The sequence below is a fragment of the Alternaria alternata genome (genome assembly GCF_001642055.1).
Source record: "Alternaria alternata strain SRC1lrK2f unplaced genomic scaffold CC77scaffold_1, whole genome shotgun sequence".
Lineage (NCBI taxonomy): Eukaryota > Fungi > Ascomycota > Dothideomycetes > Pleosporales > Pleosporaceae > Alternaria > Alternaria alternata.
In genome coordinates, this window is record NW_017306190.1 from 2,341,645 (window position 1) to 2,368,443 (window position 26,799).

The 26,799-nt window shown below is 50.9% G+C and overlaps 13 protein-coding genes and 1 non-coding gene across 14 annotated transcripts; 7 read left to right on the forward strand and 7 right to left on the reverse strand.

The window, feature by feature from the left end:
* The first annotated feature begins 24 nt into the window (after positions 1–24).
* CC77DRAFT_58418 (hypothetical protein) lies at positions 25–779 on the forward strand. Its single transcript, XM_018532356.1, has one exon. The coding sequence runs from the start codon at positions 197–199 to the stop codon at positions 674–676; it is 480 nt and encodes a 159-aa protein (XP_018392005.1). The 5' UTR covers positions 25–196; the 3' UTR covers positions 677–779.
* A 330-nt stretch (positions 780–1,109) lies between these two features.
* On the forward strand, positions 1,110–3,519 carry CC77DRAFT_953534 (flavin-binding monooxygenase-like protein). Its single transcript, XM_018535435.1, has 4 exons — positions 1,110–1,629; positions 1,678–1,880; positions 1,935–2,253; positions 2,302–3,519. Exons 1-4 carry the CDS (start codon positions 1,539–1,541, stop codon positions 3,480–3,482), a joined length of 1,794 nt encoding a protein of 597 aa, XP_018392006.1. The 5' UTR covers positions 1,110–1,538; the 3' UTR covers positions 3,483–3,519.
* Positions 3,520–3,583: 64 nt separating this feature from the next.
* On the reverse strand, positions 3,584–5,144 carry CC77DRAFT_1027587 (hypothetical protein; the record flags this gene model as incomplete). Its single annotated transcript, XM_018526381.1, has 3 exons — positions 3,584–4,070; positions 4,120–4,588; positions 4,637–5,144. The coding sequence occupies 3 exons, from the start codon at positions 5,142–5,144 to the stop codon at positions 3,584–3,586; spliced, it is 1,464 nt and encodes a 487-aa protein (XP_018392007.1).
* Positions 5,145–6,446: 1,302 nt separating this feature from the next.
* CC77DRAFT_979718 (NAD(P)-binding protein) lies at positions 6,447–7,564 on the reverse strand (the record flags this gene model as incomplete). The annotated part of the gene is made up of 3 exons (XM_018536034.1): positions 6,447–6,799; positions 6,846–7,461; positions 7,523–7,564. 3 exons carry the CDS (start codon positions 7,562–7,564, stop codon positions 6,471–6,473), a joined length of 987 nt encoding a protein of 328 aa, XP_018392008.1. The 3' UTR covers positions 6,447–6,470.
* Positions 7,565–9,283: 1,719 nt separating this feature from the next.
* Positions 9,284–9,369, forward strand: CC77DRAFT_t5. Its single transcript has one exon. It is a non-coding gene; the product is annotated as a tRNA-Val (tRNA).
* A 703-nt stretch (positions 9,370–10,072) lies between these two features.
* On the forward strand, positions 10,073–11,315 carry CC77DRAFT_58469 (hypothetical protein). The gene is made up of 4 exons (XM_018532363.1): positions 10,073–10,380; positions 10,645–10,746; positions 10,795–10,826; positions 10,905–11,315. The coding sequence occupies exons 1-4, from the start codon at positions 10,220–10,222 to the stop codon at positions 11,165–11,167; spliced, it is 558 nt and encodes a 185-aa protein (XP_018392009.1). The 5' UTR covers positions 10,073–10,219; the 3' UTR covers positions 11,168–11,315.
* Positions 11,316–11,998: 683 nt separating this feature from the next.
* On the forward strand, positions 11,999–13,341 carry CC77DRAFT_1004518 (hypothetical protein; the record flags this gene model as incomplete). Its single annotated transcript, XM_018523272.1, has 3 exons — positions 11,999–12,636; positions 12,836–12,864; positions 13,055–13,341. The coding sequence occupies 3 exons, from the start codon at positions 11,999–12,001 to the stop codon at positions 13,339–13,341; spliced, it is 954 nt and encodes a 317-aa protein (XP_018392010.1).
* A 164-nt stretch (positions 13,342–13,505) lies between these two features.
* On the forward strand, positions 13,506–14,516 carry CC77DRAFT_59220 (fungal cellulose binding domain-containing protein). The gene is made up of 2 exons (XM_018532388.1): positions 13,506–14,078; positions 14,151–14,516. Exons 1-2 carry the CDS (start codon positions 13,670–13,672, stop codon positions 14,432–14,434), a joined length of 693 nt encoding a protein of 230 aa, XP_018392011.1. The 5' UTR covers positions 13,506–13,669; the 3' UTR covers positions 14,435–14,516.
* CC77DRAFT_1015869 (alpha/beta-hydrolase) lies at positions 14,162–16,558 on the reverse strand. Its single transcript, XM_018524104.1, has 2 exons — positions 15,903–16,558; positions 14,162–15,579 (listed from the first exon to the last, which is right to left on the reverse strand). The coding sequence occupies exons 1-2, from the start codon at positions 16,474–16,476 to the stop codon at positions 14,615–14,617; spliced, it is 1,539 nt and encodes a 512-aa protein (XP_018392012.1). The 5' UTR covers positions 16,477–16,558; the 3' UTR covers positions 14,162–14,614.
* Positions 16,559–16,807: 249 nt separating this feature from the next.
* Positions 16,808–19,042, forward strand: CC77DRAFT_58476 (PAP2-domain-containing protein). Its single transcript, XM_018532364.1, has 4 exons — positions 16,808–17,145; positions 17,196–17,222; positions 17,282–17,793; positions 17,841–19,042. The coding sequence occupies exons 1-4, from the start codon at positions 17,066–17,068 to the stop codon at positions 18,764–18,766; spliced, it is 1,545 nt and encodes a 514-aa protein (XP_018392013.1). The 5' UTR covers positions 16,808–17,065; the 3' UTR covers positions 18,767–19,042.
* Positions 18,875–20,025, reverse strand: CC77DRAFT_1015872 (mannose-P-dolichol utilization defect 1 protein). The gene is made up of 2 exons (XM_018524105.1): positions 19,331–20,025; positions 18,875–19,263 (listed from the first exon to the last, which is right to left on the reverse strand). The coding sequence occupies exons 1-2, from the start codon at positions 19,925–19,927 to the stop codon at positions 18,973–18,975; spliced, it is 888 nt and encodes a 295-aa protein (XP_018392014.1). The 5' UTR covers positions 19,928–20,025; the 3' UTR covers positions 18,875–18,972.
* A 90-nt stretch (positions 20,026–20,115) lies between these two features.
* Positions 20,116–22,347, reverse strand: CC77DRAFT_979736 (hypothetical protein). The gene is made up of 3 exons (XM_018536035.1): positions 22,093–22,347; positions 20,383–22,021; positions 20,116–20,331 (listed from the first exon to the last, which is right to left on the reverse strand). Exons 1-3 carry the CDS (start codon positions 22,134–22,136, stop codon positions 20,320–20,322), a joined length of 1,695 nt encoding a protein of 564 aa, XP_018392015.1. The 5' UTR covers positions 22,137–22,347; the 3' UTR covers positions 20,116–20,319.
* Positions 22,348–22,637: 290 nt separating this feature from the next.
* On the reverse strand, positions 22,638–23,458 carry CC77DRAFT_925066 (hypothetical protein; the record flags this gene model as incomplete). The annotated part of the gene is made up of 3 exons (XM_018533840.1): positions 22,638–22,747; positions 22,794–23,096; positions 23,155–23,458. 3 exons carry the CDS (start codon positions 23,456–23,458, stop codon positions 22,638–22,640), a joined length of 717 nt encoding a protein of 238 aa, XP_018392016.1.
* Positions 23,459–25,042: 1,584 nt separating this feature from the next.
* Positions 25,043–26,794, reverse strand: CC77DRAFT_59262 (fumarylacetoacetate hydrolase FahA). Its single transcript, XM_018532389.1, has one exon. The coding sequence runs from the start codon at positions 26,408–26,410 to the stop codon at positions 25,187–25,189; it is 1,224 nt and encodes a 407-aa protein (XP_018392017.1). The 5' UTR covers positions 26,411–26,794; the 3' UTR covers positions 25,043–25,186.
* Positions 26,795–26,799: the final 5 nt, after the last annotated feature.

The window sequence follows — 26,799 nt, forward strand, 5'->3', positions numbered from 1 at the left end:
GACAATGTATCGTGCCGGTATGCTTCTCTCCATGGGCTATACACCCCTTTGGAGATGAAGAACCCAAGAGTACAGACGCCACGACCGTCAGATCAAAAGCTCCCACGAAACTCAACTAGCACGGCAACTACTGTCTGGGAGTATGCCGTTCTTTTATACCTTGCACTGAACTACCTACTCCGAGATAACCCGCGACATGTTCAGTATCGCGAGAAAGTCAGACAAAGTGAACGGTCGACATGGAGCACTCGTCACGATCGACAGCCTTTCGATCCACCAAAACATCAAAGCAAAGCAGCGCATCACAACGGCCTCAAAAGCGACAGAGTCAAACTCAGGCTATCAAGTTCATAAGAGATCGCAGACGATACCCACCCAGTCATATTTCCAACCCCATAACAAGAGACGGGATGGTCATCATGATGAGCATGTCTACCCTTTCACGACTGACCCGAAAAGTCCAAATCTGAATATATCGAGAGCACAAAAGAGCGAGGCATGGGGCCGGATAAGAGCCGTGTCCGAATTGTCAGGCTATCCTGCCAGTACTCACAAATGGCAAGATGGAGGAGAGAAGCGAGCAAAGAAAGTACGATGGGGAGTGATACAGACCCACCGGTTCGAGTCCGAGACTGCGGCAGATGACAGAGACACAGCAAATCAACACGACCCCTAGAAAGAACAGAATCACATTCATGGCAGTCATGTAGCCGACTAGGTGAGAAGAGGAGAATACGCAAGAGAGGAAGTCTGGGCATATATCAAGACGGAAGGTAAGCACTAACATCGGGATCCTGCAAAGTAAGCGATGGCCAAATCCAATGACCTCAACTACCGTCTTATAAACGACACTACTTGTTTAGGCAAGTGTTATCACAAACGATGTCCTCGAAGCATGTTAGTCATACAAAGCAAATGAAAACCATAGCTAGATTCACTCGCCCAGGCTGCACTACCATTACTCATCTCCTAGGTCAATCAAATGAGTCGGTCCTGTCGACTCGATGGTGGCGTCGTGACACACCCAATGGGGCTAAAGCTGCCGACTAGCGCTTTCTCCACATTATGAGGAGGCGCCGCCCTGGTCGACCACCATGCTCATTCCCGTACATGCATCATATCTGTCATGCTTCGTCCGCTAGTTGCAGAAGTCTTTGTATGGTGCGTATGTTTGTAAAGTTTTATCAATCTTTCCCAATGCTGCATGTCGATGATAGTGTAGCAGCTGTATGTCAATGATGGCAATTCTGTGACAACCTCGGGAACCAACGCTCGGGTATGTGGTGAGGGGAAGGGACCACAAGCTACTTCGGACCGGATACGTCTCGACACGATCATTCGCTGAGCGACCAGTAGTGTTACACCGTGCTGCTTGCTCATCTGCAAAATCCGCTTCGAACCCGATCATGTGGATAGCCTTCGCTTTGCGTCTTCGCCCATCTTCTTGCTTCCTCCCGAAAACTACATCTTCAAACGTGCCTCCGTGATCGTCCACTTCCTTTCTGCGGACACCATTAGAGATAGCTACATCGATCATAATGGGTGGCTCGCAACCATGGCCGCAAGTTCCGGTCGGGAATAAAGACCACACTGACGCTGCAGTCGTTATCATTGGAGCCGGTATCTCTGGTAAGTAGTCCTACAAAGGTCTTGAGGTCCAATGCTAACCTCGCCGAGGTATGTGCATGGCAATCGACCTCATTAAGCGCAACCAATGCCACAACTTCATCATTGTTGAGAAGAGCTCCAGCGTCGGCGGGACATGGCATGACAACAAGTATCCAGGTTGTTGTTGCGATGTTTGGAGCATGTTGTATAGTTATTCATTCGAACAGAATCCGGATTGGACTAGAGAGTACCCTGGCCAAGAGGAAATACTTGTATGTGTCCCCACGATTTCTTTCCTTCCTTGGCTTTGTCTCACTCTATTGCAGGACTATCTTCGCAACGTAGCCCGCAAATACAACCTCTACAAATACATCCGGTTCAACACATCAGTCGAATCCGCGACATGGGACGATTCCAAGAACCGTTGGAAGGTCGACGTCAACGTGACTGGTGGTAAAGACGCAGAATTCAATCCTGCTTATAGTATCGAATGCGACTTTTTAGTCTCAGCTGTTGGCCAGCTGAACCAGCCACAATATCCAGAAATTGAAGGGTTAGGAGACTTCAAGGGCAAGATCATGCATTCGGCGCGTTGGGATTGGAGCCACAGCCTTGAGGGCAAAAGTGTGGGCATCATCGGTAACGGTACGTGTGACATTCATCACTCGGGAAAACAAAACTGATCAAAATTAGGTGCTACTGCTGCTCAAATTATTCCCGAGATCTTGCCACAAACATCCTCATTGACAATCTACCAACGAACTCCAAATTGGGTCATTCCACGTCTCGATGGGCCCGTCAGCGCCTTCAAACGCGCAGTACTGCGCTACCTTCCCCCAGTTCGCTGGCGCATCCGAGCCAACATGATGGACTTTCGCGAGTCTTTCTATGATGCCGTAACAGACAGCAGCAGCGAGTTCGCGGAAGTCATCCGGAGTAGCTGCATAGAGATGATGAAGACGCAGATCCCCAACCAGCCCGACCTCTGGTCGAAACTCACCCCAGACTACAGTCCAGGTTGCAAGCGCGTCATCATATCCGACGATTATTACCCCGCCGTTGCCAGCCCCAAGACAACCCTTGAGAGCAACAAAATCCGTCGTATCACGGAAACCGGCATCGAGCTCGAAGACGGCACGCATCACGAGCACGACACCATTGTCCTTGCAACAGGTTTCCGCACAGTAGAGTTCCTGCACCCCATCAAAGTAACCGGAACGCAATCACGACCTCTAGCAGAAATCTGGTCTTCCGGCGCCACAGCCTTGTACGGGACGACGATCCCTTCCTTGCCCAACTTTGGACTCTTCTACGGACCCAACACAAATCTGGGCCACAACTCCATCATATTGATGATCGAAGCACAGTCTCGGTACCTCAACACGCTCGTCTCTGCTGTACTCGATGCCCGAAACAGGGGCCAGAGGATGGGCATCATGCCCAAGGAAGACAGAACGCATGAATGGAACGAGGGAATTCAGCAGATACTGAAGAACAGTTCTTTCGCGGATCCAAAATGCAATAGTTGGTATAAAAATAAGGAGGGAAGGATTACTAATAATTGGTCCGGGACTGTGATTGAGTATCAGGAGATGCTTGCAAAGGTTGATTGGGAGGATTTCGAAACAACGACTGGTGGTGGTAGTGCTGCGCATTCTGATGATGGTGTGATGGTGGAGAAGAGTACTGGAGGAGTGAGCGCCAGTAAAGTTGTGTTTGGTACCGGGAAGCAAGAGACGAAGATTGGAAGGGTTCATGAGGAGACACTGGTCAGTAATACTACGTTGGTGCTTGGCACACTGAGTGCAGTCGCTGCAGGTGCAGCATGGGTGTATCGGGGTAGATTGCCCAAGAGACTGGGACTGCGAGCTTGATCGTGGTTCATTAGTGTGAATATATTTGTGTGATATCAAAGGAATATGCAAAATGTATAAACAATCTCTCTTCCACTTTTCAGTAGAGCCCCAATTCCGCCTTAAAACCCCTGTCTCTCTCTCCACCTTTCTTCCCATCCCTCAAACCAAGGACTTTCATCCAACGTCTGCGGCTCCCAGTCCTTCTCAACCAAACCTTTATCAATCTGCTCCCTATGCCACTCTTCTAAGTTGGGCATAACAACATGCTCCACATGCCACGTCCCCTTGTACTCCATCAACTCCTTCTTTCCCTCCTTCAACACCTTGAGCAGCAAGCCGGGAACGTATTTTTCCTCCCTAAACTCTTCGATCGGGGTAAAGAGCGCTTTGAAATTGAACACGACGGCCCCGGACAAAGGGAGCCGACGGAGTGTTTGCCAGTCTACGCGAAGATGGATACGCGAAAGGGGTAGTTCGGAGGGAGGTAATTGTTGGTTGCGCAGAGCTTCGTGGGGGTCACCAGGTGGCATGTAGAGCGGAGTATCGATTTCTAGGCCCCAGGAACCGCGCTGAATGGGCTTTTCTGTCGGCTTTTTGGCGAAGTATCTACGAGATTAGGGTTAGGAGGTGCAAGCATGACATCGATGAGACATACCTGTCCATGGAGAACTGCATCTTTTCCTTATAGTCTGGGATAGGCTTGTGTATACCTGCGAGTTCAAGCCCGATTTTCGACCCCACATTCCAGCCCAGTGCACTGCAGATAACGCCGGCTCGGAATACGTACAATCCTGTTTTCTCGTTCCGCAGCATGAGGGCAAAGTCTTCAGGGATGTTGTTAAGAAGAACGTGTAGAGGTAGGGTCGTAATGAGATCAGTGTCTGTCTTCAGGATATCGTTGTGGAATATTCTCTTATCGGATGATAGGCTGAAGTAGTGCGGATACCTTGTGCATACGAACTGCAACACCATCTCCATTAGTTCTTTGCAGGCGAGCTCTGAGCCTGGTAGGGCTTGAAGAACTGCTTCCCCATGCTCTGCAAACAAGGCCTGCCGCTGCTTGATGCTCTCCTCATATGTGTTGTGGAGTTCAATCCACCAATCAGTTTGCATCTTGGTGATGGCTATTGATGATCAGCACAGTGCCAGAGACGGATGTCAAGATAACATACACATTGTTTGGTGGTAAGACCATCTAAACGGCCTATATGGGCGGGGTAATGCCTTGTTTATGTCAAACTCTGGGTAAGGGTTGGGAAGAGGCACGCCACTGAGTGTAGCGTAGTCCGGAAAGTCGCCGAGAGCTTTTATCTCCTTCACCGAGAAGCCACATGGGAGGAAGGCAGAGTCGTCAGCATCCATATATGACGTTTCCATGGGTAAGACCCTCTTCTGCCATCCCGGGGTTGGTCCCTGGGACTCATCCTTATTCTCGTTCTTAGTCTCGGTCAAAACGAAGCGTCGTGATGGTGGGAAGGTGTCAGAGTAATCGATCTCGGTGGCAGAGACGGCCTTCTTCCCTGGTGATAGAGACCTCGGAGGAGTTTTTGCACCTGACACTCGTCGACCGCCGTTGCGTAGCCGCTGTAGGAGAATGTTGCGCTTGCTTCGCTGTAACAAAAGAAAAGCTGAACTGAGGATGAAGGCTAATCCTAGTAGCAGTAAAAGGTTGATAGCCATGTTGAGTTGTCTTTGATCCTTCTAAATCACAAATTATGTCCTGATCAACTGTCGAAACAACCCAACTCCTTCTCTTCTATGCGATTAGTGTTGGCAAGGATGATCAGACATCAATGCTGAATGGACGACGGTGGCGACGATCTGAATGCAAGGTGTCTATATGTTGAAAGATAGGAAAGGGGCATATTCTGGTACGTAGTACAGTCGAGGACCAAGAATGACGGCCTTATCATTAAGATGCGGGGCGGGGCGACTTCTACATACACGTACGCAGCGACCTGCGAGACTACCCAGGAAAAGTAATTACCGCGCCACGACTGCACCCAAGCGAGTAGAATGACGATATCTTCTCGAGAGAGTGAGAGATGGGCCGCAATTACTAGGCTGATGTCGCTGTATGGGTAACACTATCATGGGTTTGGCGGGGTCTCTCACCGTAGATCGCCCGCGCGAGCGCATCGACCCTAGCCTTGTACAGTATCAGAACCCCAAACATCTTGGCGTAGGGCGTGAAGGTAGTCGTGACTCTTGTCAAGTGGTTTATCGACTGACTTTCTGCCAGATCAAGTATCGTATACGGCGCATCTCGGGGGCGGCTCTAGAACTCCCCCGCTGTCGGTAATGCAATCGCTATCAATACCCCGGACGGATTGATACCGCTTACGGCGAATAAGTCCCATGGCCTGCCTTTCACTCGGGTGCGGCTTGCTAAGGTGCCGTCATGGCGTGATCCTGGGCAGCGATTCGATTTGGTCAACTGTCTTGTTATTTAATGCTGGATCAGTCGATAGGCGGTCCTGCAATGCGTGCGACATTTGTTCCATCAACGGACTGGTCTCGGGAAACGCCGTCGTACACGTGCGCAACAGTTGCCACACTGATCTCCATTCGCACTGTTCTTGATGTCTAGGATGAGTACGTGATGTCTCTACAAAATTCGACAACTTTTTCTTTCGAGAGCGATTAGACAAACATCCTGAGCTTCGTATCGAGGAGACGATATGCGTGATTCGAAACCCGATCCAACACGTGATATATTGGACATCGCCGTACGAGTTCAAGATGTTGGGAGTTGGGTTTCAAGCGGGTGAAAGTGTAAATGGGTGTGGGAAGGCTGCCAGCAAGAGCATTGAATGTGGGATGCGGCGCTCTGCGCTAAATGCACGAGCCCCTCCGGGTGAGCTCCACCACAAGATAGCGGTCACCGATCACAATCGTCCGCCTTCCAAGCCTTCAACACCTTGCAATACAAGCTTGCCGCTACTTCAAGGAACAAAGATGGCATTGTTGTTTAAGGGCGGTCTGATGATGCTCTCTCTCGATCACTTACAAAACCGAACTACAATCCTCACCCTTCAAGTACTCCTCCATGGAAGTGTACTTCACGTCGATGCCCAAATCCCACGGAAACACGACATCAGGATTGCCTCCTTCAAAACCAAACTTGTCGAAGTACTCGTACATGTCAGCAATTTCAGGCCCGTACACAGGCCCCATCGCAGCTTCCATTGCATCCCGAGGCATTTTCTTGAACACGCATTTCACGTTGTTTACCTTCCCAAAAGTGTCGCACCACTCATCGAACGAGATATACGATCCAGCGCCACTGATGAGTTTACCTGGTGACAACTCAACGAGTGCCTTCGTGAAATTGCCTTGTAATGTCAGCACATAGCTGTATAGAAGGAAAACGAAACTAACCAGTATCTGCAACCGGATCGACCATGGGAATCTTCTTGTCTCCGCTAATGGGAAGACTAACAACGAAGGTACCGTCTTCTTGCTTTTCTGGTTTCCCACTAAAGTTCTTCCAGTTGCTTGCATAGTAGCCCAGGTGCAGCAGGCTCGTCTTGGCCCACAGCTCCGGATACGTGTCTTTCAGATAGTTCTCAGCTTCGGCCTTCGCATCGAAGTGATAGTTCCATTTGATACTACCATTGCTCCATTTTCTCGCTGAAGACAGCGTGGACAACACGAGGCGATCCAAAGTGCCAACATGAGCCGCTGCTGCGTCGATGATAGCTTTCATTTGCTGAACCTCTCGGTCGAACGCTACCTCATTGGCTGTGCGCTTCTGCTCGGCCGCAACCTGGTGCGTTGCCGGGGCGTTCAGATGAGCCCAAAAGTCAGTCGTGCCGAAAATGACGTTTGCACCTTCGAACCCTTTCTTTAGTGACTCCAGGTCATCGAGATCGCCCGCTATGATTTCAACGTTGTCAGATGACCACTTTGTAGCGGATGGCTTGGATGGGTCCCGAGTGATGCCACGAACTTTCCATCCGGGCTCATTCTGGAACACACGAGCGACCGAACCACCCTACTCTGTGTTATTATCGCATGCAGCCGTGGAACGATTGTTTCACGTAAGATGCGCGTACCTGGTTTCCAGTGACTCCAACGACGGCGATTAATTTGGTCATGACTATGTGCAGCTGAATACTGATTGTAAAAAGGTGAAGAATAATGACTACGCCAGCCTTTGCTCACAAATTTATATACCCTCTCACGTCGTTATGCAGCATGAGATTAGTGATCCTTGATCAGAGTCGCTTGCAAGATCAATTCATATTCAGGCATCCATTCGATGTACGAATGCAAGGATATCCCGCCAGTACGACAGCCCTACTGAAAGCCTACATACAATACAGATAGAGTATAGCCACCACTGAAATCTTGGACGACCACAGTGGAGGCCGGTCATTGGTTCTACTCTACGCCCGTGGTAACATGTGTTAGTATCTGACTGCATTGCCGCCCGGGCGTACGAACCCCGCGTGTTCCTTCGATACTTCTCTGGACCTTAATGCAATCCACCATGCATACGTGGGTGAAGAAGATAGCTGACCAAATAAAGAAAGGCCTTAGTAAGTGACCCTAGTGCAGCTGCCCGGGTGAATAGTCAAAGCTAAGCCTGGTTAGGAAAGTCTCAACCTGCATCGAGCATTTTGTGTTCGAATGCAAGATTCTCCTTCCATATCTATGACATTGTCTTCTAACTAGAAGGAGAGTCATCACATGGCACATTGAGACACTGAGTGGTCTAACGTGCTCTCTTGGTGACACACCATGAGCGTGCATGATATGAAGCACATCCGCTAATTCGTACATGTCTCTACACCAATAGTTAGAAAGCGCACACAATCCCGAAAATGGGCAATCCGCGGTATGATTCCTGTTAGGTACAGCTCTCATGAGCTTAGCGATCGCTGAAGTCATTGGCGCTAAGTGTGCGGCATATGTGAACGACATGCAGTGATAACCAACATTCGATCCATCATCTTCAATTGGCAGGACTCTGGCAATGAAGTTGGACTCTAGCATTTCTTTCGATATGTTCGATGGATCCTATGCTAGTGGTATTGATCATCTCACCGATCGTAGCCTAAGCTACAGGAACGGCACGAGGTGGTTGGTTGCTAGAAGTCTCTCGGAGGCACTCTGCCACAAACTGATCAGATGTAAAGGATAGAGTTGAGAATACAGTAGGTGCAGTGGATTCGAGATAATCCTCTCTACGAGAATTTGCGGTAGAGGGTAGAGGCTTGTGTTCATAAGAGCGGTTGACTAAAGAGTCTTCGTATAGTCCGTGGGGTGAGAGAATGCAGACGTACCGAGTGTTTGTACCGACTACAGGCAGGTGAAAAGCCTTGCTAAATCGATTTATATAGGTGGAAACAGAGTACCCCACTAGTCTCTTACCAGTTTTGTTACAGACGCCTCTAGCCTCGCGAGTAGTTGGGAGCGGATTCTGGCCTTACCAAGAGAGTAGAAGCATCGCGTTGCGCGTACATACGTGAATTATAGATTCAAGTTGATGTGTAAACCGAGCTGGAGATTACACAACTGTAAAGAAACCCTGCGTTGTTGTAAGCAAGACACTACATGTGCGTACTCTTCGTCGTTCCCACTAGTCGGTCCGCATAAGAGGGCTGGAAGTATCAATGTAGTGAGGAAGTGTTCGGCTACAATGGGCTGTCGCTACTTGCTTCCACCAAAGCTCACCCACCACGTCCTCAATCTATGAATTTCGCAACTGCAAACACTCTCCGCTCTCATTATTTCCAACACTTTGGAAAGATCTGATATCTGCTGCATGGTCTAAGCCTGGTAGTTTCGCTACTGACCAATCAGAAGCAGGAGCTGTAATGGTCTAGCGGTTATGACATTCGCCTCACACATCTGTGCGAACCGCGAAGGGTCTCGAGTTCGAACCTCGATTACAGTATTTTTTGCTTGCCGTATACAGTTGACGTTTGGTCTGGCTACTATAGTAGCTTTTGCGTCGCTCTGAAGATTGTTCCAGCACCCGTTCGGCCAAGCCAGAGCTTTCAAGTTCGCGTCTCGGAAGCAACTTCTCAAAGCTAATGCTACTCTTGAGACAAGGCAGAGTATATGTCATAGCCAAACCTCGAGAGTGCGACACAATCCATATTACTCAGTCCAGCGCAGATGAACTCAGAAACTTTCGCACCGCATATGTCGTGTTGAAGGCTGCTATTTTAGAGGTTCGAGGGGTGGGGTGTGCGTTCATTGTTGAGTACTGAAAGCGCACAGATTCATGGACGCCTGCAATGCTGTCATAGTCTAGAATTTCGAAAATTTCCTTTCGATAGATCAAAGCGGGTATGGATGACGATGAAGAATGTTGATGAAGTTGGTGTTGTTTACGTTTTTGGTCACTCCACGAGCAGGTTGCTAATATGCACGCTGACATCAGGGTCGCGGGACCTCGGCCGGCCACGCGATGCACATGCTCACCCCACAATCGAAAGACTTTCATCTAACCACGATCAGCACACAACTAACCCCACATGGCCTACTTCCATCGTCCCTGCGTGCGATTGGATGTCGGCCGCTGCCGTTTCACCAGCCGAGCCCTTTCTGACCGGCAGGGCAGGCGAAGCCGCAATACATGCGCGGCCGGAAACCCACTGGAGATGACCACCCAACGTCCTGGTACGTCAGTGGTCTCTTGGTCTGGGGTTGCGACGCGAGAATGTGTCGGACCAACCGGCCCAGTCCACTTGTGTCACGGAACCCGGTGATGTCAAGTGCTGTGATTCGTGGCATGATGTATGGGTTGGGTGGAGAGACAGGAGTGCACAGGAGTGCACAGCCCACTCGTGACCTGCGTTTCCCCGCACGAGGCTATTGTATATACAGTCTGCATACGCCGCGCTTGGTATGTCTCACCGGACAGCGGAACACCATACACGTTGCAAGCCATCAATCAAACATCGCACTACCGAAGTCAAACCGCGGCCGATACTCTCACACACCTTGGCTACCAAGTGCCACACATTTCAAACACCACACACCACTACACCACCATACATACGGCGATAAGATATAAGTCGAACAAGTCAACCGCCTAGAGGAAGACCATCATCACCATACCTGGCATTCACATTCATCTTCGCCACTACTACACAACAATCAACATGTCTTTCCTCCTCCGCACTTCTACTCTTGTCCGCCAGAGGCTTTTCACCACCTCAACACGTGCTCGTGGCGCCATCTCCATGGAAGATGTTGCTGCAGCACAGATGACATCCACCCCTGGTGCCAGTGTCGTCCCAAGGCTCGGAAAGGTAGCAAAATGGTGAGTTTCGCCCTGCTCCTAATATTATCTAGCACTGACAAGAATTAGGTACCTGCCTACTATGGCCGCTGTAGCTGCTGGTACGATCTACCTGTCAAAGACCGCATCATCACAGCCTCGACGACCCCTTACGCTCGGTGATGCTAATGCCAACATAGGCTTTGGCGTGACCAATGCACTTAATGAGGCCAACCGCAAGGTTCACTCTGCACTTGAACTCACCCAGGAACAAAAGAACCAGATGCTCATGGACTCTTACGGCGAGCGCTCAAGTTTGGAAGACATGGAGAGGGCCATTGCTGGAATGGAGGCTAAGATGACTGCCAAGAAGGACAGGAGAAGGATTCTCGAAGAGGCCTACGGCGACAAGGCCAGCCTTGAGGACCTCCAGAGGGCCATGGAGCTCTACGAGGTGCAGTGAGTGAAGCAAGAGGAAGTGCTCCATAAGAAGAGCAGAGTACCAGCTTCGCGCCTTAGAGCGCATGCAGATTGAGAAGAAGAGGAGGAATATCCCGCACGCAGAACGCTGCGGCGTCGCACCGTCAGGCCACGAGCAGACACAGACTCCAACCCAAAGTGTCACTGCTACGTGTATCTCGAGAAGTGACATTGAGGAAACATGTTTCGCATTTAGCGTTTCTAGCATTTAGCAACAGACCCAACATTGGGCTACGACTTGTGTACTATACCAACATCATCAGATTCAATATCAATCTACTATGTCAAACAAGAACTGCTTTTCTCTTCCGGCCGGTGATAGTGGTGTTCGCTGTTCGGTGCATCTGCTCGCTCGAGATCGCCCGACTGTCCGAGTTCTCCCGGCGGCCGCGCTTCACTGCAACACAATGTCCGTGCTTGGACCCTCCACAACCCGACGTCAAGATACGATTTCCGTTGTAGAGTAGGGCCGAAAGGTTGTGTGAAGCTTATCGTGACTACCTCTGGTTGCACCCGCGGGACGCTACGTAGGTAACTCTGGGGATGTACATTCTTCGCCAGAAAAGCAAGTCCTCCACCTACCCTCTTATATGTCCTCTTCATTTGAGTGAACTCAAGGTGCAGATGAAATCAGATAGAACCAACTGTCAGCAAGCTTTGCTGCTGGCACATGAACTGCTGTATCGTCGTGACAAACAATTGCTATGAAGTGTTTACGCGTACACACCTCTATAAGTATCACAAAGTCTCCTTGTCCACTTTAGCCATCATCGTCAAGCAACACTATTACCGGGATACTCCCTCTACGGTAAGAATGCCTACTGTACAAGTTCTCATTCTCATTGTTGACAAACCTTACAATTCGGATACGGTCGGCCTATCGCTTGACGCTAATGCTATTGAAGACCAATCTACTACAGACAGGCCCACTGTCGAAATACTCAATGCATGGACCCTCGATTACTTCTACAAGGGAGAAGGGAAAGAAAAATTCGAAGGCGGGTATAGATGGAGGTGGTGCGATTCCGCCTCCTGCAAGATCCAAGCAAACACAAATGAGTTGAAGGCTGAAGACGGCCTCGTGTTCGACCTCGCATCATACGATGTGCAGCGACCATTCATGCAGCGACCATCCATACACATACTTGATTGGATTGATAGCAGTAATATTGGTAATGTGGAAGCGAAGGATTGTCTATGGCAAAGGATAGATGGAACGATCAGTTCGTTTGATAAGGATTTCGAGGCGTTCAACAATGATCCAGTCAATAATGACCTAGAACAAGGTAGGTTTAGGCTGGAATTGCTCGGTGCTAAAGACTTCGACGAGACGACTAGTAGCAGATTTGCCATGGTAAGAAAATCTCAGTCACCCGGTGCGACCGGAACTGCAAGCGTTTCTAGTTGGACACAACGATACTGGTGGGAGATCAAGGAGATACAGGTAGACAGGTCTGTGGGGTCATCGAAACTGAAATCGTGCTATCCACCTGTTCTGCTCAAAGAATTGGGCATGGCAGAAAGGCCAGATGCGAACGATGATGACCTGGAAGGCCAGGCTGATGATGAGATTTAGTGTATCTGTAGCTACTAAGCTGCATTTTTTGACGAGCTTCAATGAGTATAGAACATCATGATCCACAATTTCCAGCGCATTTCCAATATTGTCGACATACTTAGGTAGGCAGTGGTTGCCAACGATGCCATAGTATGCAATCACGGATAGGCCTGAGGAGGCCACGCGTTTCGCTAAGCGGCCAAAATCAGTTCTGGAACGCCAAATGGCAATGAATGAACTGTCATCGGTGCGGTCGTAGTGCCGTTATAGAGTGTAGAGAGCATGATGCGCAGCTGCCCTTGTGTGTATCAGTCTTGTCGGCCGAGCCCAATCTGGCTAGCGGCAAGAACTTGAGTGACCAGCGCAGCAAGATAATGTCCAATAGCTCATCGTCATGCTCATTCCGACTGCGAATACTCGAATTATTCCCGCAAGGCTTCACTATCAGATTAGGAGCACCACATGCTTCTGGAAGCAGGATACAGATCGGTTATACACAGGGTATTGTAATATACCCCGGGTCATGTGTTTCGACTACCGGACAGGGCATGAAGGCTACCAGCCAATCACCACGTCTTCGCGCCACTCATCTCATCTAAACACCAATATGTTTCTCATGAATTAATTGTGACTAGTCCAGCGTTTCAACATCCAGGTTCGGCAGTGGGTTCAGCGCCAACCACTCTTTTACCCGGCGGGAACAATATGCTTGACCATCGCGTGCGCAAGGCGGCAGCCAAAATGAAGTACCACACGGTAGATGATGGGGGTGCATTAGTACTGTAATATAGAGAAACCTGGGTACGTGACGAGTGCATCAAGCCGTTGATAACCGTATATATAGAGGCAGTCTGAGTACCTTGGATAGTACTCATCAGGACAACCATCGCATTCTCTTCACAATAGCAAAGTCCGACAGTCGTCAACATGAAGTCCGTCCTCATCGCCCTCCTCGCTGCCGCCAGCACGGCGAGCGCCCACTACACCTTTCCCGAGCTCACTGTCAAAGGGACAAAGACTGGTCAATGGAGTTATGTCCGCAAGACAGCCAACTATCAGTCCAACGGCCCTACAACAGATGTAACAGCCAACGCCATCCGTTGCTACGAACTCTCCCCCGGAACTGGCTCAAAAACTTACACTGTCAACGCCGGAGACTCTGTCGGCTTCACAGCCGTGTCCAGCATCTCGCACCCAGGACCCCTGCAATTCTACCTTGCGAAAGTGCCAGATGGCAAGACGGCTGCTAACTGGGATGGAAGTGGTGACGTGTGGTTCAAAATCTACAGTCAGGGTGCTGATTTCTCTGGTGGTCAGATGAACTGGCCTTCGAGTGGTAAGTTGTCCCCCCTTCTTCCTGTCGTCTCGATTACCTCCAGGATATCCCGCTAATACGTTCTGCATTTAGGCAAACAAGAAGTCTCAGTGCCCCTACCCAAGTCCCTTCCTTCGGGCGAATACCTTATGCGCGTCGAGCACATCGCGCTACACTCCGCTTCTGCAGTTGGCGGCGCACAGTTCTACATTTCGTGCGCGCAGTTGAAGGTTGAGAACGGTGGCAGTGGAACACCAGGACCCAAGGTTGCTTTCCCAGGAGCTTACAAGGCGGATGACAAGGGTATCCAAATCAACATTTACTACCCTGTTCCCACGAGCTACACACCTCCTGGACCGGCTGTGTGGAGTGGATAGATTGATGGGGTTACCTTCGTTGTAAATATTTCAGAACGAGAATTTGAGTTATGCATGTTGAATGAACAGTTGAGATCTTTATAACTTACGTCAAAGCGTTGAGTTTCTGTTATTCTTCTTATATATTCTTATACATTCTTTGGTTCGTCGTGACGCATTTCCGCCATTTCTTCATGAATCTTACTTCGTGCTTGAACTGGCGTGCGAACCTCCGTGCTTCCTCCGGCTCGAGCTCTTTTTCTCCTTCTTGTCGCTCTTTTCACTCTTCTCGGCCTTCGCAGGCTTTTCGGGCTTCTCAGGCTTCTCGACCGGCTCGGGAGCAGCGACTTCCTCCCTAACTTCTCGGACCTCCTCGCTCTTGGTACCAACTCGTCTTACAGCCCGGACGACATCATCCGCACGTTCGATGGCGACTTCGTGACCTATGCCGTCCAGCACCTTAACCCTGACATTGTCCTCGCCGAGTACTGCCCTTGCGTCCTCAGTGATTTCGTCGGCATTGATGATGGGGTCTGTCTCGCCGAGAATAAGCCAGACTTCCTTTAGCGGACCGGCACGGTTCTCGATGTTCTCACGAATGACGCTCCAGCGGTCGTGCTGGTTGTAGATGGGCGCGTGGCGGATAGTCGATATGAAGGCGGGCACGAAACCCTTGTGATTTTGAATCTGCCAATCCACGACCGAAGAAACGGTGGAATGTGGGTTGCCTGGCAAAAGCATCTGGTTGCTGCTCACATACGTCTTGTCTCCCTCACTCGCCGTCGTGGTGGTCTCGGCGTTCTCTACGGCCTCAGGATCGCTCTCTACGACCTTTGCTCCTGTCCATAGCCTACTTGCAACAAACTTGCGTACCATCCACTCTGGCATCCACGAGCTGCGGTATAGCATGCTGCTGGAAATGGAGAAGTGCGACTTGCGGATAAGACCACTAGGAGCTACAAGTACAAGGCCGCGGACTAGCGAAGGGAAGTACGACGTAAAGTCTGCGGCGATGGCACCGCCGAGGGAGTATCCAACTATGGTAAAGGTTGACCAATGGATGGGCGATGATTGGAGGGCAAGCAAAATCTGGGTGGTGAAGAGGCTGGAGTCATAGTCGGTTGTGTCTGGTGACGGGCCGTCAGAGTAACCGCGACCGAAGAGGTCTGTGAGCGTTGTTAGTATTTTATTTTTTGGAATAGCATAACCCCGTAAAGACGGGTTTCTGGAACAGCATGGACGATGCACGTGGTTCACCGTTAGGTAGGGCTGCCGGGCCCCTTGCCGAAACGGGTAAAGTAACAAGGACCATGACACGGTTTTACGCCCGGTTCAACGTGGGGTATGCAGATGTGACGATCATGGAAACCGTGAAGAAAAAGCATATACCAAACGTCCAATCCGAGGATGTTGTGCGTTTCAAGGCCTTGAAACAACCAAAGGAGAGGTGTTGTGGCAAAAACTAGAAGTGACAGCAAGGAGGACCCACCAAAAAGCATGACACGTCGTCCCCTGCCAACCAACTTGTGTGCCAAGTCAGTCAGAGCAATTGAAGGTGTCGAGATCCCGTGAATGAGTAAAACTTTTTCTCCGTCTCTTGGGCCGAATTCATAGACGCGGATAGTTCCCCATGGTGAGTCGACATCCCGGGCTCCTGGCAACGCAGCTGGATGGTAGGGAAGATCTGCAGCATCCTCAGGAGACAAGTCCGGAAGCAGCGAATCTCTGGGAGATGGGATAGGAGGACGCCTGGCAGACTTTGAAGAGCGCGTCAAAGCGTAGAGGAGGGATACTCCACCAACGGAGGCGGCACCTATGATGGCATAGCGTTGGACCTTGGGAAGACGCTCGAAGCGAGACAGGTGGGTGGCGGAGATGTTTGAGATCTTCTGAATGGCAACCTCGGCAGCCTTGGGTTGAGGCTTCTCGCTGGCGAATAAGGAAAACATGGCGATACAGGAATAGATGTAGAGTGTAGGACCCTGAGGCGGTGACAAAATAAGCTGATCGCCATGGCGCGCTAAGGTTGGGTCCGATCGTCGCTTCCGCTGGATGCGCCACATGGAACAGGCCCATTGTTGGCATACCGTATTTCTTTTACCAGCTCGGCTCGGATGCCTTGTCCTGCCGTGCATACGGCCGCAGTACTAGACGTTGCGGCATGCAGACTACACGAACCTTATCGCAACGTAAATAATGCTCCGCGTACCAAGGCCGACGTGTAATTGGCGCTGATCTCGAGGCGGCTAGCGGACCTGCTGTGGAGAGGGCCAAGTCTGAGAGCGCGTCAGCTCCATTCTCACAGCCACAAGCTGAGCACGGCGGCGCTGCATAGTCGGCCCAGTACCACTTCCAGACATCCTTCACCCACGGCGTTGCTGACCCCAGGGATACACAACCGTCTTCTGACAAACCCACTGTCCTTTATATTCCTGCTGACTCTGCATTCACCTTCACTTCTCCTTTCCGCCCTTGGCATTTCCCCCCGGAGGGTCGCATGCTTGGTGCCGTCTTTGCGGACCCCCGAAAACATTCACGTCTGCCCCCTTCGCATAGCACAAACAGTACAGCACTAGAGCGAACGACGACAATTGTCTCCAGGAGAGCCTGCGAATAACGAGCTTCGCGACTGGCTGGGTCCTGTAGCGCATCATGGACGACTGGACGTCGAAACAGCTCCCTGAGCGCCTTCCCTTCTCCAAGAAGCGCCTTCCCAAGAAGGTCATCTTCTCGTGTGTACAACTGCCCGTATAGAACAAGTGGTGGAGACTAACGAGCACAGATATATCGGCGACTACCTCATCATAGTGCAAGGCCGCCCCTTCCGAGCACACAATCTCCTTCCCAGCTCAACTAACAAGGCTATAGTGTTCTTATGTTGACCTTCTCCATTGTCGACAAGATCCCGCCCTTTCACCAACACTTCGCCCTCGAAAACTACACTCTCCACTACCCTTTCGCCGAACATGAGCGCGTGCCCGTACCCTGGCTATGCGTCTACGTCGTCCTGGCTCCCGCTATCATCATCGCAATATACACAATGGTCATCGACGGCCTCTTCTCCCACCAGACGACCATGCCCGCGCGCGGGCCTGGTATCAAGCGCCTCTCAGGAAGATACAGGTTCAAGGACCGCTTGTGGGAGCTCAACTGTGGCATACTGGGCCTTGGCTTGAGCATTGGCGCTGCTTTCACCATCACAGGCGCCTTGAAGAATGCCATTGGCAAGCCGCGACCGGATCTCATCAGCCGCTGCATTGTAGACGAATCCAAGATCGCCCCAGGCAAATACGTACTCCAGACCATCGACATCTGCACGCAGACCGACAACTACATTCTACAGGATGGCTTCAAGAGCTTTCCCTCTGGCCACAGCAGTGGTATGTGACACCTTCTCCTGCCCAAGAAGACTACTAATGAATTTCAGTCTCCTTCGCTGGTCTCTTCTACCTTTCCATCTACCTCGCCGGAAAGCTGCATGTTCTAGATGCAAAGGGCGAGGTCTGGAGGACTTTCTTCGTCATGGTTCCTGCCCTCGGCGCTGCTCTGATCACAGGCACACGTATCATGGATGCCCGTCATCACCCATTCGACGTCCTGTCTGGCGCTCTACTCGGCATACTTGTAGCCTGGGGCTCCTACCGCCAATATTTCCCTCCCGTCTCCGAGACGTGGCGCAAAGGACGCGCATATCCCATCCGAGCCTGGGGCAAGGCATCACGCGCACCGCCACAACCCACAATAATGATCGACGAGGACGTGCAACCGCTGCAGCGCATGGACAAGCCAGTGGATGTGGAGCGCGGAGAAGCGTCTGGCTATTCCTCTACGACTGCTGTGCCCGAAGGTAGCGGCGAACCGACAGGCAACGTCTTCCGCCAACAAATTCATAACTCGCAACGCAGACGCCAGGAATCAGGATCGCAGTATGGCGTAGATCGAAGCGACACATTAGCATCGAGCAACTACCGAACTGGCACAATGGGATCTACCATGACCTCGAAAGTGCACACGTACCAGAACCAGTTGCCAGCCACAAATCCCTTTGCAGCGGATGTCGCGCGCCAACGTCGAATGGACACTTACGACTATTCGTCTTCGGAAGACGACGACAACTACGAGTTGCAATCGAGAGGCGCTGGTGTTTACAATCCAGTAAATGGGAGGTTGACGGATACGGGATACCACCCACCAGCGGGTATCTCGCCCGCACCTACACCTCCACCTCCAGTCAATACCGTCCTCCAAAACCAGCAGACTATGATGTCACCAACGGGGGATCTGGCTGATAGGAGGGAGGTCCCGCCAATGCCTCCACCACACGCTGTAGGTACTACACCTCAGCAGATATGAACTGAGAAGGAAAACGCCGTTTTGTGATATCAATGTTGAAAATGTTCTTCCCCAAAAGCATGCAACTGAGCATAGATTAGCATGTTTGTGTATTGAATATACGTGTAATCATCAACCAAGCACAGTCATGGAGTCGCAAGTCAAATGTGTATTAAAACAACTAAAAATCCAAGAACGGCCAACAGCCCGGGGAAATAGAGATTGGTCTATCCCCTGCGTCTTGTGCTAGGACTCTTGCCCGCCTTTTCCGCATACGATGGTGCAGATCCGCTCGAGACGGCACGCGCGGTTTCCTTCTTGTCCGCTGCGATAGGCTCCTCTAGTTTCTTTGATTCCGTCTTCTTGGACGCCGGCGCATTCCAATAGTACACGACCTGGAGGAAGAGAATGGCGTTGAGGGCGAAACCAGCAATGAAGCCGTAGAGGATAAGCGGATCGTCGACTTCCTGGAGGGTGGTGAAGATACGGGAGAGGGAACCGAGGAGGTAGTTGACGACCTGAAAGGACCACGTTAGCAAACTACCCCTTTCTTCATCGCACGGGATAGCAATGTCAAGAACTTACAGCAAAAGCGCTCAACTGGCCCGTCGAACCCTCACTCCACACGGTCAGAATCTGCGGCACCTTGCTTGCCACACCAAGTACACCAGCTGTAGCCTGCAACAGACTCAACTTCTCCGTGTCAATCCACTGGTCGTTGAACAAGGCCGCACCCGCAACAGCTAGACCTCCAACCCACCCAGCAACACCAACACCCCGTCCACTGTACTTGAGCACCAAACTCGCAATAGCAATATTCTGCACGAGAATCAAGGCCGTCTCGCCATACGTGCTAAATGGAAACCCGTGGCGCACATTGTACGCCAGCGAAATGAGGTACGAGCTCGATTCGAGGAGGTATGAGAGGAAGGAAAGACCTTCGGCCGACTGGCTATTGAGCAACTTGAGCAGCTGTGGAATTTTGACGATGGAGGAGGCGCCGATGATGCCAATACCGAGGCCTTTGGAAATAGCCAGCTTGACGCATTCGGTTGCGGTTAGGTCGACGTTGTAGACGAGGGTTTTGTAGCATGAGGGGCCGAGGAGGGAGATGCCCACGTCGGCGATGGGCTGGGGGAGGTTGTGGGTGATGGGTTGGATGGCGGATTTGAGAGCGTCCATGGTGGGCGATGCGCGTGGGGTTCGATCGCTCTGTGGTGTGGTGTAGGAGGACAGTTTGCGAATACGAAAGATGAGGGTCCAAACTTTTGGCGCCTAGGGCCCGCTGACGCAGGGCTTGGCATACGTACAGGGGTTCTTGTCTCGCTGTCTGGGTGGGCATACATAGAGTTTCACTTTTCCTTTGATGCCGAGTTTGGTACATCACATCATACATTACTACTGCCATTACAAACATTACGATACCCATCCAACCTGGCCAAAACCTGGAACTGCGAGAAGAATGGTATGGTATACTACAAAACAGTCCGTCGCGCAAAAATGTCCGAAGACAGGGTAGATCTTGAAAGATCAAGCAACGGACAAGGGACAAAGTCTAAAAGGACAGCGTAAACTTAGAAGACGTACTGGAAGCATGTTAGCATAATTTCACTCAGGATAGAAATGATTGGACTTACCGGAATGAACAAATAAGGCACCTGCCTCTCGTACTCTTTCCATGCTTCACCATACTTCTCCCTGCACTTTTCAATATCTCTCAACGCCCTGTGAATGATCATACCCGCGAAGAACACGGAGTAGAACCAAGGGAATGGGCTCTTGAAACCAGTGATGAGGCCCCAACTGACGGCGAAGAAGAGATCACATGTGTAATGAATCTTACGCGCTTTGCCGTACCAACCGTCAGCCAGAATCTTGTTTCCATGGGATGTCTGGATTGTCTTTGGATTGGCGATGCGTCCATATTTGAAGTAGGGGAAGGTAGTACGCTCATCGACAACACCACGTTCTTCTTGACGGAACTGGTTCTTTTGCGAGTTGGTCGTATCCCAGATGTAGTAGACGTAGAGGTAGGTGACGGTAAGGAGGGCAGTAAACCAGGTTGGCATGCCGTACTCCGAAGGATGGTGGTTAGCGATGTACAGGGTGCAGTGGCAGTACGAGAGAGGTACACCAGCCATGTTCCAGAAGATGAGCATGAAACCGAGCTTCTCGTAATACATGTCCCAGGTCGTGATGATGAGGTGCTCGCCCTTTGCGCAGGCGCCGGCGTACAGGTAGTGTGCGAAGAGCAGGAAGATGGCTTCGAGAGATACGTAGCCATATTGCTCGTACTGCTTCAAGCAAGTACCGAGGGAAAGGAAGAAGAGGATGAACCATGGAATACGGACCTCGAGGAACATCTTGAAATCCAGAATACCGAAAAGTCTAGGGTTGAGCTCCGAGCCAAGGAAGAAGTCAACGATGAGGTTGTCGGTCATTCGGACAGTAGCACCGCGGACGCGGGCTGAGACGTATGCGATAGTAGAGCAAAGGAAGCCTGAAAGAATGGCTACGCTCATGATGTGACCAAACTCGTCAATCAGTGTGTAAAGCTTGAAGACGCCAGTGAAATGAAGAGTCAACATGATGACAATGCTGGAGTAGAAAGACCACATAGCCGAGCAGTAGTAGTCCAGCTGCTTTCCACCGAGGTGGGGAAGTGCCTTGCCCTTGCGGTAGACACCCGGCATAAACATGTAGAAGGCCATCTGTGTGAGTCCGAAGAACCAGTAAATCTGCCACGCTTTGTTGTTCGGGAAGGCTTCCGTCTTTACAAGATACCACATGTGTCCGAAAAAGTCTCCGTAGCTCTGGCCCTCAGTCGGCGTAGGGAATTTGCCGTCATAGAAGGTGGCTCCAATCCACATGTAGTACATGAGGGCTGGGAAACAGACCATCATGCTGCCCATACCAATGGCGCCGCCGAACTCATGCAGGCCAGATTTGTCCTTTGGAGAGAAGAACTTTTCCGCCTCCATCTTGTAGTCGAGCTCGACGATCTCCCTTTCGCTCTTTGCATGTCCGTTTGCCTTGCCATTGCTGTGTCCATTCGCGTAGCCGTTGGTGTGTCCGTTTCCGTTTGCATGTCCATTTCCGTTGGCGTGTCCATTGCTCTTCTCCTCGGCCTCTTTCTTCACATCACTCTCGTTGGACTTGAACGGCTTCAGGAAGTTCTCTGGCTCAGGCGTCGACTCGTATCCATCGGATGCAAGAGACTTGCGTTGCGACTTCCTGCGTCCAGGGGTCTCGACGAAGCCAGGGCGATCGGGCTTTCTGGGTTATGCATGTCAGCAACTAATGCACGGATTTGCACAGCACGCGTATGCAACCTGGAATCCACTCACTGAGGCGTCTTTCCGGCCTGCGACCGCGTCACTCGCATCGACATGGTGGCTGTAGTTGCGGTTGTGGCGATGCGCGGTGAAAGGGGTTCAGACTCGAAAAAATTAAGGCGGGACGGTAAGAGGATGCAGTAAGAAAGCTGGTGCTAGAAGAAGTTACAAATGCCGTCACAGCACGACCATGAAGGCTAAGCACAAAGCGCACACGACCAATGGCACAGAATGCGGAGGTGAAGTCCTTGTGTTTGTTGACAAGAGGTACAAATTTGGGAGTTGCTCGAGGCTAGGGGGACTGCGCACCAATCGGAGTCTGCTGACTCCGTGTCCGTGACATCAACATGGGGCGCTACTGTAATCGCGGTGTAATTTTACAGCGTATACACCGTATACCACGGTAAATCTTCGTCTACATTTAGGCTACAGTCGAATCCCTCAAATCTAAAAGCAAACATGATTGCTGCACGTATGCTAGCTTCTTCTCGGAAATCCCATATTCTTACAGTGAAAGCGCAATATCTCCGACGCCGTTTTTCCCTACCTATCCAAAACTACGGACGCCAATGAGAACAGGACCTCGCATGGGCTGCATTGCTTGTTCGCAAGACCTTCTTGTAATCACAAAGGCAGATCCAACAGAATTCGTAACCACATTTTGTACCTATAATCGTCAGCGAAAGACTTGCATTGAAAGAGGTAAAACCCACATGTCATATGGTCGCACCCATCGTTTTTCTGAATGTTCCAATCGCATCCAGGGCCAGGGCACTTCCTGGTAAGCTCCTTGATTTTTTTGAGACTCGCCTCTTCTTGCCCCTTCTGTTCTCGTTGCTTACGGCCGGAGATTCGGTTGTCGAAGTCAGCGCACGACTCGCCTTCGTGCCATGTGTTCTCGTGGACAACACAGGTTTTGCTCCCACATCCCGAACAAGTAAAGATGTTACCTGCGACGCCAGTCGTATGGATCTGACCAGAATTACAGCCGGAGGCCGGACACCATCGAGAATCGGCTGTCCTTGTCAGCGTTCACCTCCCTAGTCTATCGAAGTGTATTGCATCATAACTTACGGTCTTCGTTAATGAGAGCCCGAGCTTTGAATGTGTCGTACTTTTCAAAAGTCTCAGAGCTCGCGTATAGCCGAATATCATGGTACGACAAGACAACATCGCAATCGCTTCCCGGACATTTAGCTTCACGCCAAGTACTGCCTTGAAGCTGTGTAGTTATCCAATCCGCGTAACAGCCTGCGCACGTCTCGGGTCGATGTTCGCAGTCGGTAAGTGAGGGTAGATCGCCAATGGCAATGCTATCGTCGCAGACAACACAGTCACGACGCCGTAAATGCGTCCCCTCTTCTGTGTTGAAGTCCATATTGGTGTAATTTCGTGTACAGACATGAGTAATAGCCTGCCGTAGAGTCTCCAATCGTACGATCTCAGGAGACTCGGCTAGAGCTGCTGGTGATCCAGATTTCTCTGCGAGCTGGGCTGGAGTTAGACGCATCTTCTCTTGTAGAAGCTGAGGAAGCCGGTGGTCTTTCTCTTCCCAGGCTTTGCGGTCGTGTCGAGCATCATCTATGCAATCTGAGATAAGAGCCGAAACTTGAGATTCAGAGTTCTCGAAGCTATCCGCTGTTGTAATACTGATGCATGACCCGCTGGGACTCTGGTCCATAAGAATAGGTCGAGTTCGTCGTCTGTTGATCAATTGACGTGATAGTCCGGCGGACTCCAAGGACTCCAAGGAACTTATGCTCCTAAGATCACATTCATCGTCACCATGGTCATTGATGACTATGGGATCTGTGCTGTTCTCTCCATGTCGTCGCCAAAAGTCTAGATCCATTGCACTCGTATCTGGTGGGTTCAGTTGTCCTCGAAAACTGGGCAAGAGGGGATTCGAGGAAGCCATTCTATTCCAGGCTGATTTTGCAGCTTTGGCCGAGTTGGAATGTTGGAAGGGAAACGAGAAGTTTATTGTGCTCCGAGGCGCTGTTGCTCCTGTAGGTGCTAGTGGTGTATGCGTGGTAGCTGGTAGCCGCAACTTCACGAGCTGCTCTGCAATTGCGTCTCTTACGGTGAGCTGGGGTGGTTCCTTCCTGTGTAGCCTGGGCACGTCGTGTTGTTGTTCCGCGACTCCTGAATCGTGCGGAGAGGCGTGCGTAGTGGTAGAGTAATCAATATGTGGCTCAGGAAATGCGAGAGATAATATACTGAAACACGGTCTAGGCTGCACAGGATCTCCTTGGCATGTTTGTCGACGAGCCTTCAGGAGTACCCTTCTGACAGGATGTGACGTAATCCGACGCGTGCGCACGTGGTGAGGGGGAAAGGTATCTCGCGCGCATGGACCTGGGGTTACACCTTGAAGTTGATCGACGTCAGGAGTAATGGCAGAAGAGGTGCTCCTCGACCGCTTGCGTTTCTCGACTTGGGGCTTGGAATTCTCGGATACGCGTTTCCCAAAGGCGAGTTTCGACGGTTGACTCAGTAGCTCTGCAGCGGAGTGGAATCTGGACAACATGTCAATGATACTATTCAGGAACGCGACATACCAGATCGTGAACAAGTAGATAAATCATCAGTATAGTACTCACTCTGCCATGATTGTAGGTGTCCGAGTTGACGCAAACTCGAGAACTGACTCAGCCTTCCAAGTAACGAAGCTGTGACTGCAGCACAAGTGTGGGATAACCTTTTTTCGTTTGCTGTTGTTCGAGGGGATATTCAAGGTCGGAGGACGCTCACGTGAAGATGGGGTTAAGACACGAGAGAGGATGAAGGAATGAGATGAGAGCTGAAACTTATGCATTGCGTACGAGAGGCTGCACCACGGGGCTGGACTACACGTCGCTAGAGAGACTTAGGCTTTAATGCACAAAGCCCAAAGGACCGATAAACCGTTGGAAGGCTCCAATGCTATGATCCTTTGGTGGTAGTATGCAGCCTCTCGCATATGTACCACGCTTGCCAACCAATTGTTGAATCAGGATGCAGCTGAACATTGGTCAACCCCACTCAGACTGTACAACCATTATGTCTCACCCCTTGCTCAGCCGAAAGCTATAGTGATCGCCACTCGGAAAATGGCTAGACGCTTCTATATTTTCTGGGCAGGCTTTACGGTGCCAATGCACGCTCCAAATCCGACTCCAGCCCCTCCATCGCCAACCACACCGATATAGCGAACTTCATCCCCATCGTTAAGGTAGCGTAGCTCAGATCCATCGCTCAATTTGCTTGGAGCCTTGCCGTTCTTTGTCAACTCGAGCAAACATCCGTGTTCATGGTCCTGTTCACCAGAAACTGTTCCGCTGGCGATCAGATCTCCTGTCCGGAGTGAACATCCGCCAATAGTATGGTGCGCTAACATATGTCTGAAGGTCCAGTACATTGTTTCGAAGCCAACCTTACATGTCGTAGTCTGATTACCGTTTCGGATGATCTGACCTTCGAGCTGGATATTGTAGTTGATACTTTTGGGGTCGTCCATAAAAGAGGCTACAGGCTCCATACGGGGCGGGGCCGAGACTTCATGAGGCTTCAATGCTTCTAGCGTAACAACCCAAGGCGTGATTGAAGTCATAAAGTTCTTTCCGTTGAATGGGCCTAAGGGGTTCATTTCCAAGCCCTGAATGTCTCTTGCGCTCCAGTCGTTCAACAGAACTAGGCCAAATATGTGGTCGTCGGCATCTTTCGCGTTCAGGTAAGTCCCAGCTTCTACAGGTTTGCCAATGACTGCAGCAATCTCCATCTCGTAATCCAAACCCCGCGATGGTCCAAAGATAATCTTCTTATCTGGAACAGTGTAGTCTTCGATGAACTGACCCAAAGGTCTCATGACGGGCGCTCCTGACACAGTGATCGAACTCGACCGACCCGCGTAGCCAACGGGGTACTTTTTGAAGGCTGGAGGATAAGAACGGACTCCCATTACTGCTTCTCCTGCGTTGAGAACGTGGTTGGCAGAAGCACTGTAGTCTGTGAAGTCTCCAATATGTACTGGCATATGGAGGGTAACATCGCTGATGTTTTCCGAGTATTTGGCATATGACTTGCTATTATATGCTTCTCGTACTGCAGAACGCACTTCACTTTGAATGTCCTTCCCTAGAGCGGCGAACGTGTTCAGTGTGGGTTCGCGGAAGATGGACCATAGCGGTGCTGCGATGGCCTTAAAAGAGTCGTGCTCCGCGAGCTCTGCCAGGAAGATGACTTCATCACCAATTCGTGTCGCGCATTGTGGTGCGTGGCGTTTCGACGAGCTTGCAATCCCGTATGGGATGTTGTTCACGCTGAAATGCGAAGCGTAATTGTCTGCCATTGTGTGAAGGAGAGCTTTATTGGTATCAGAGGACGATTAACTTGTGAGCACAAAGTAGTTTGTGGTATCGAGTTCGTAATACTCAAACCCCAGAACACAGCTTCAAGGCTTTACCTGAACCTGGAGTCGCGACTGGAGAGCTGACAGCGCGTGTAGGTGGGGATGTTCATCTCGGAGGCCGCCCCTCCACATCCCATCTCCGCATGTGTTACTATGACCGGAAGGCACAACGGCCATGGTATCGAATGAGACGACAATAGCGGGGACTAGGCGTTCCATGGTTATCCGGTCAACGTTGACGCAGCGGTTCTTATTCAGACTTCGTGGAAAGATGGCCGCGGGTACGCGTTCAGTCTAGCACGAAAGCGGCCAAGCGTGTCTTCTAATTG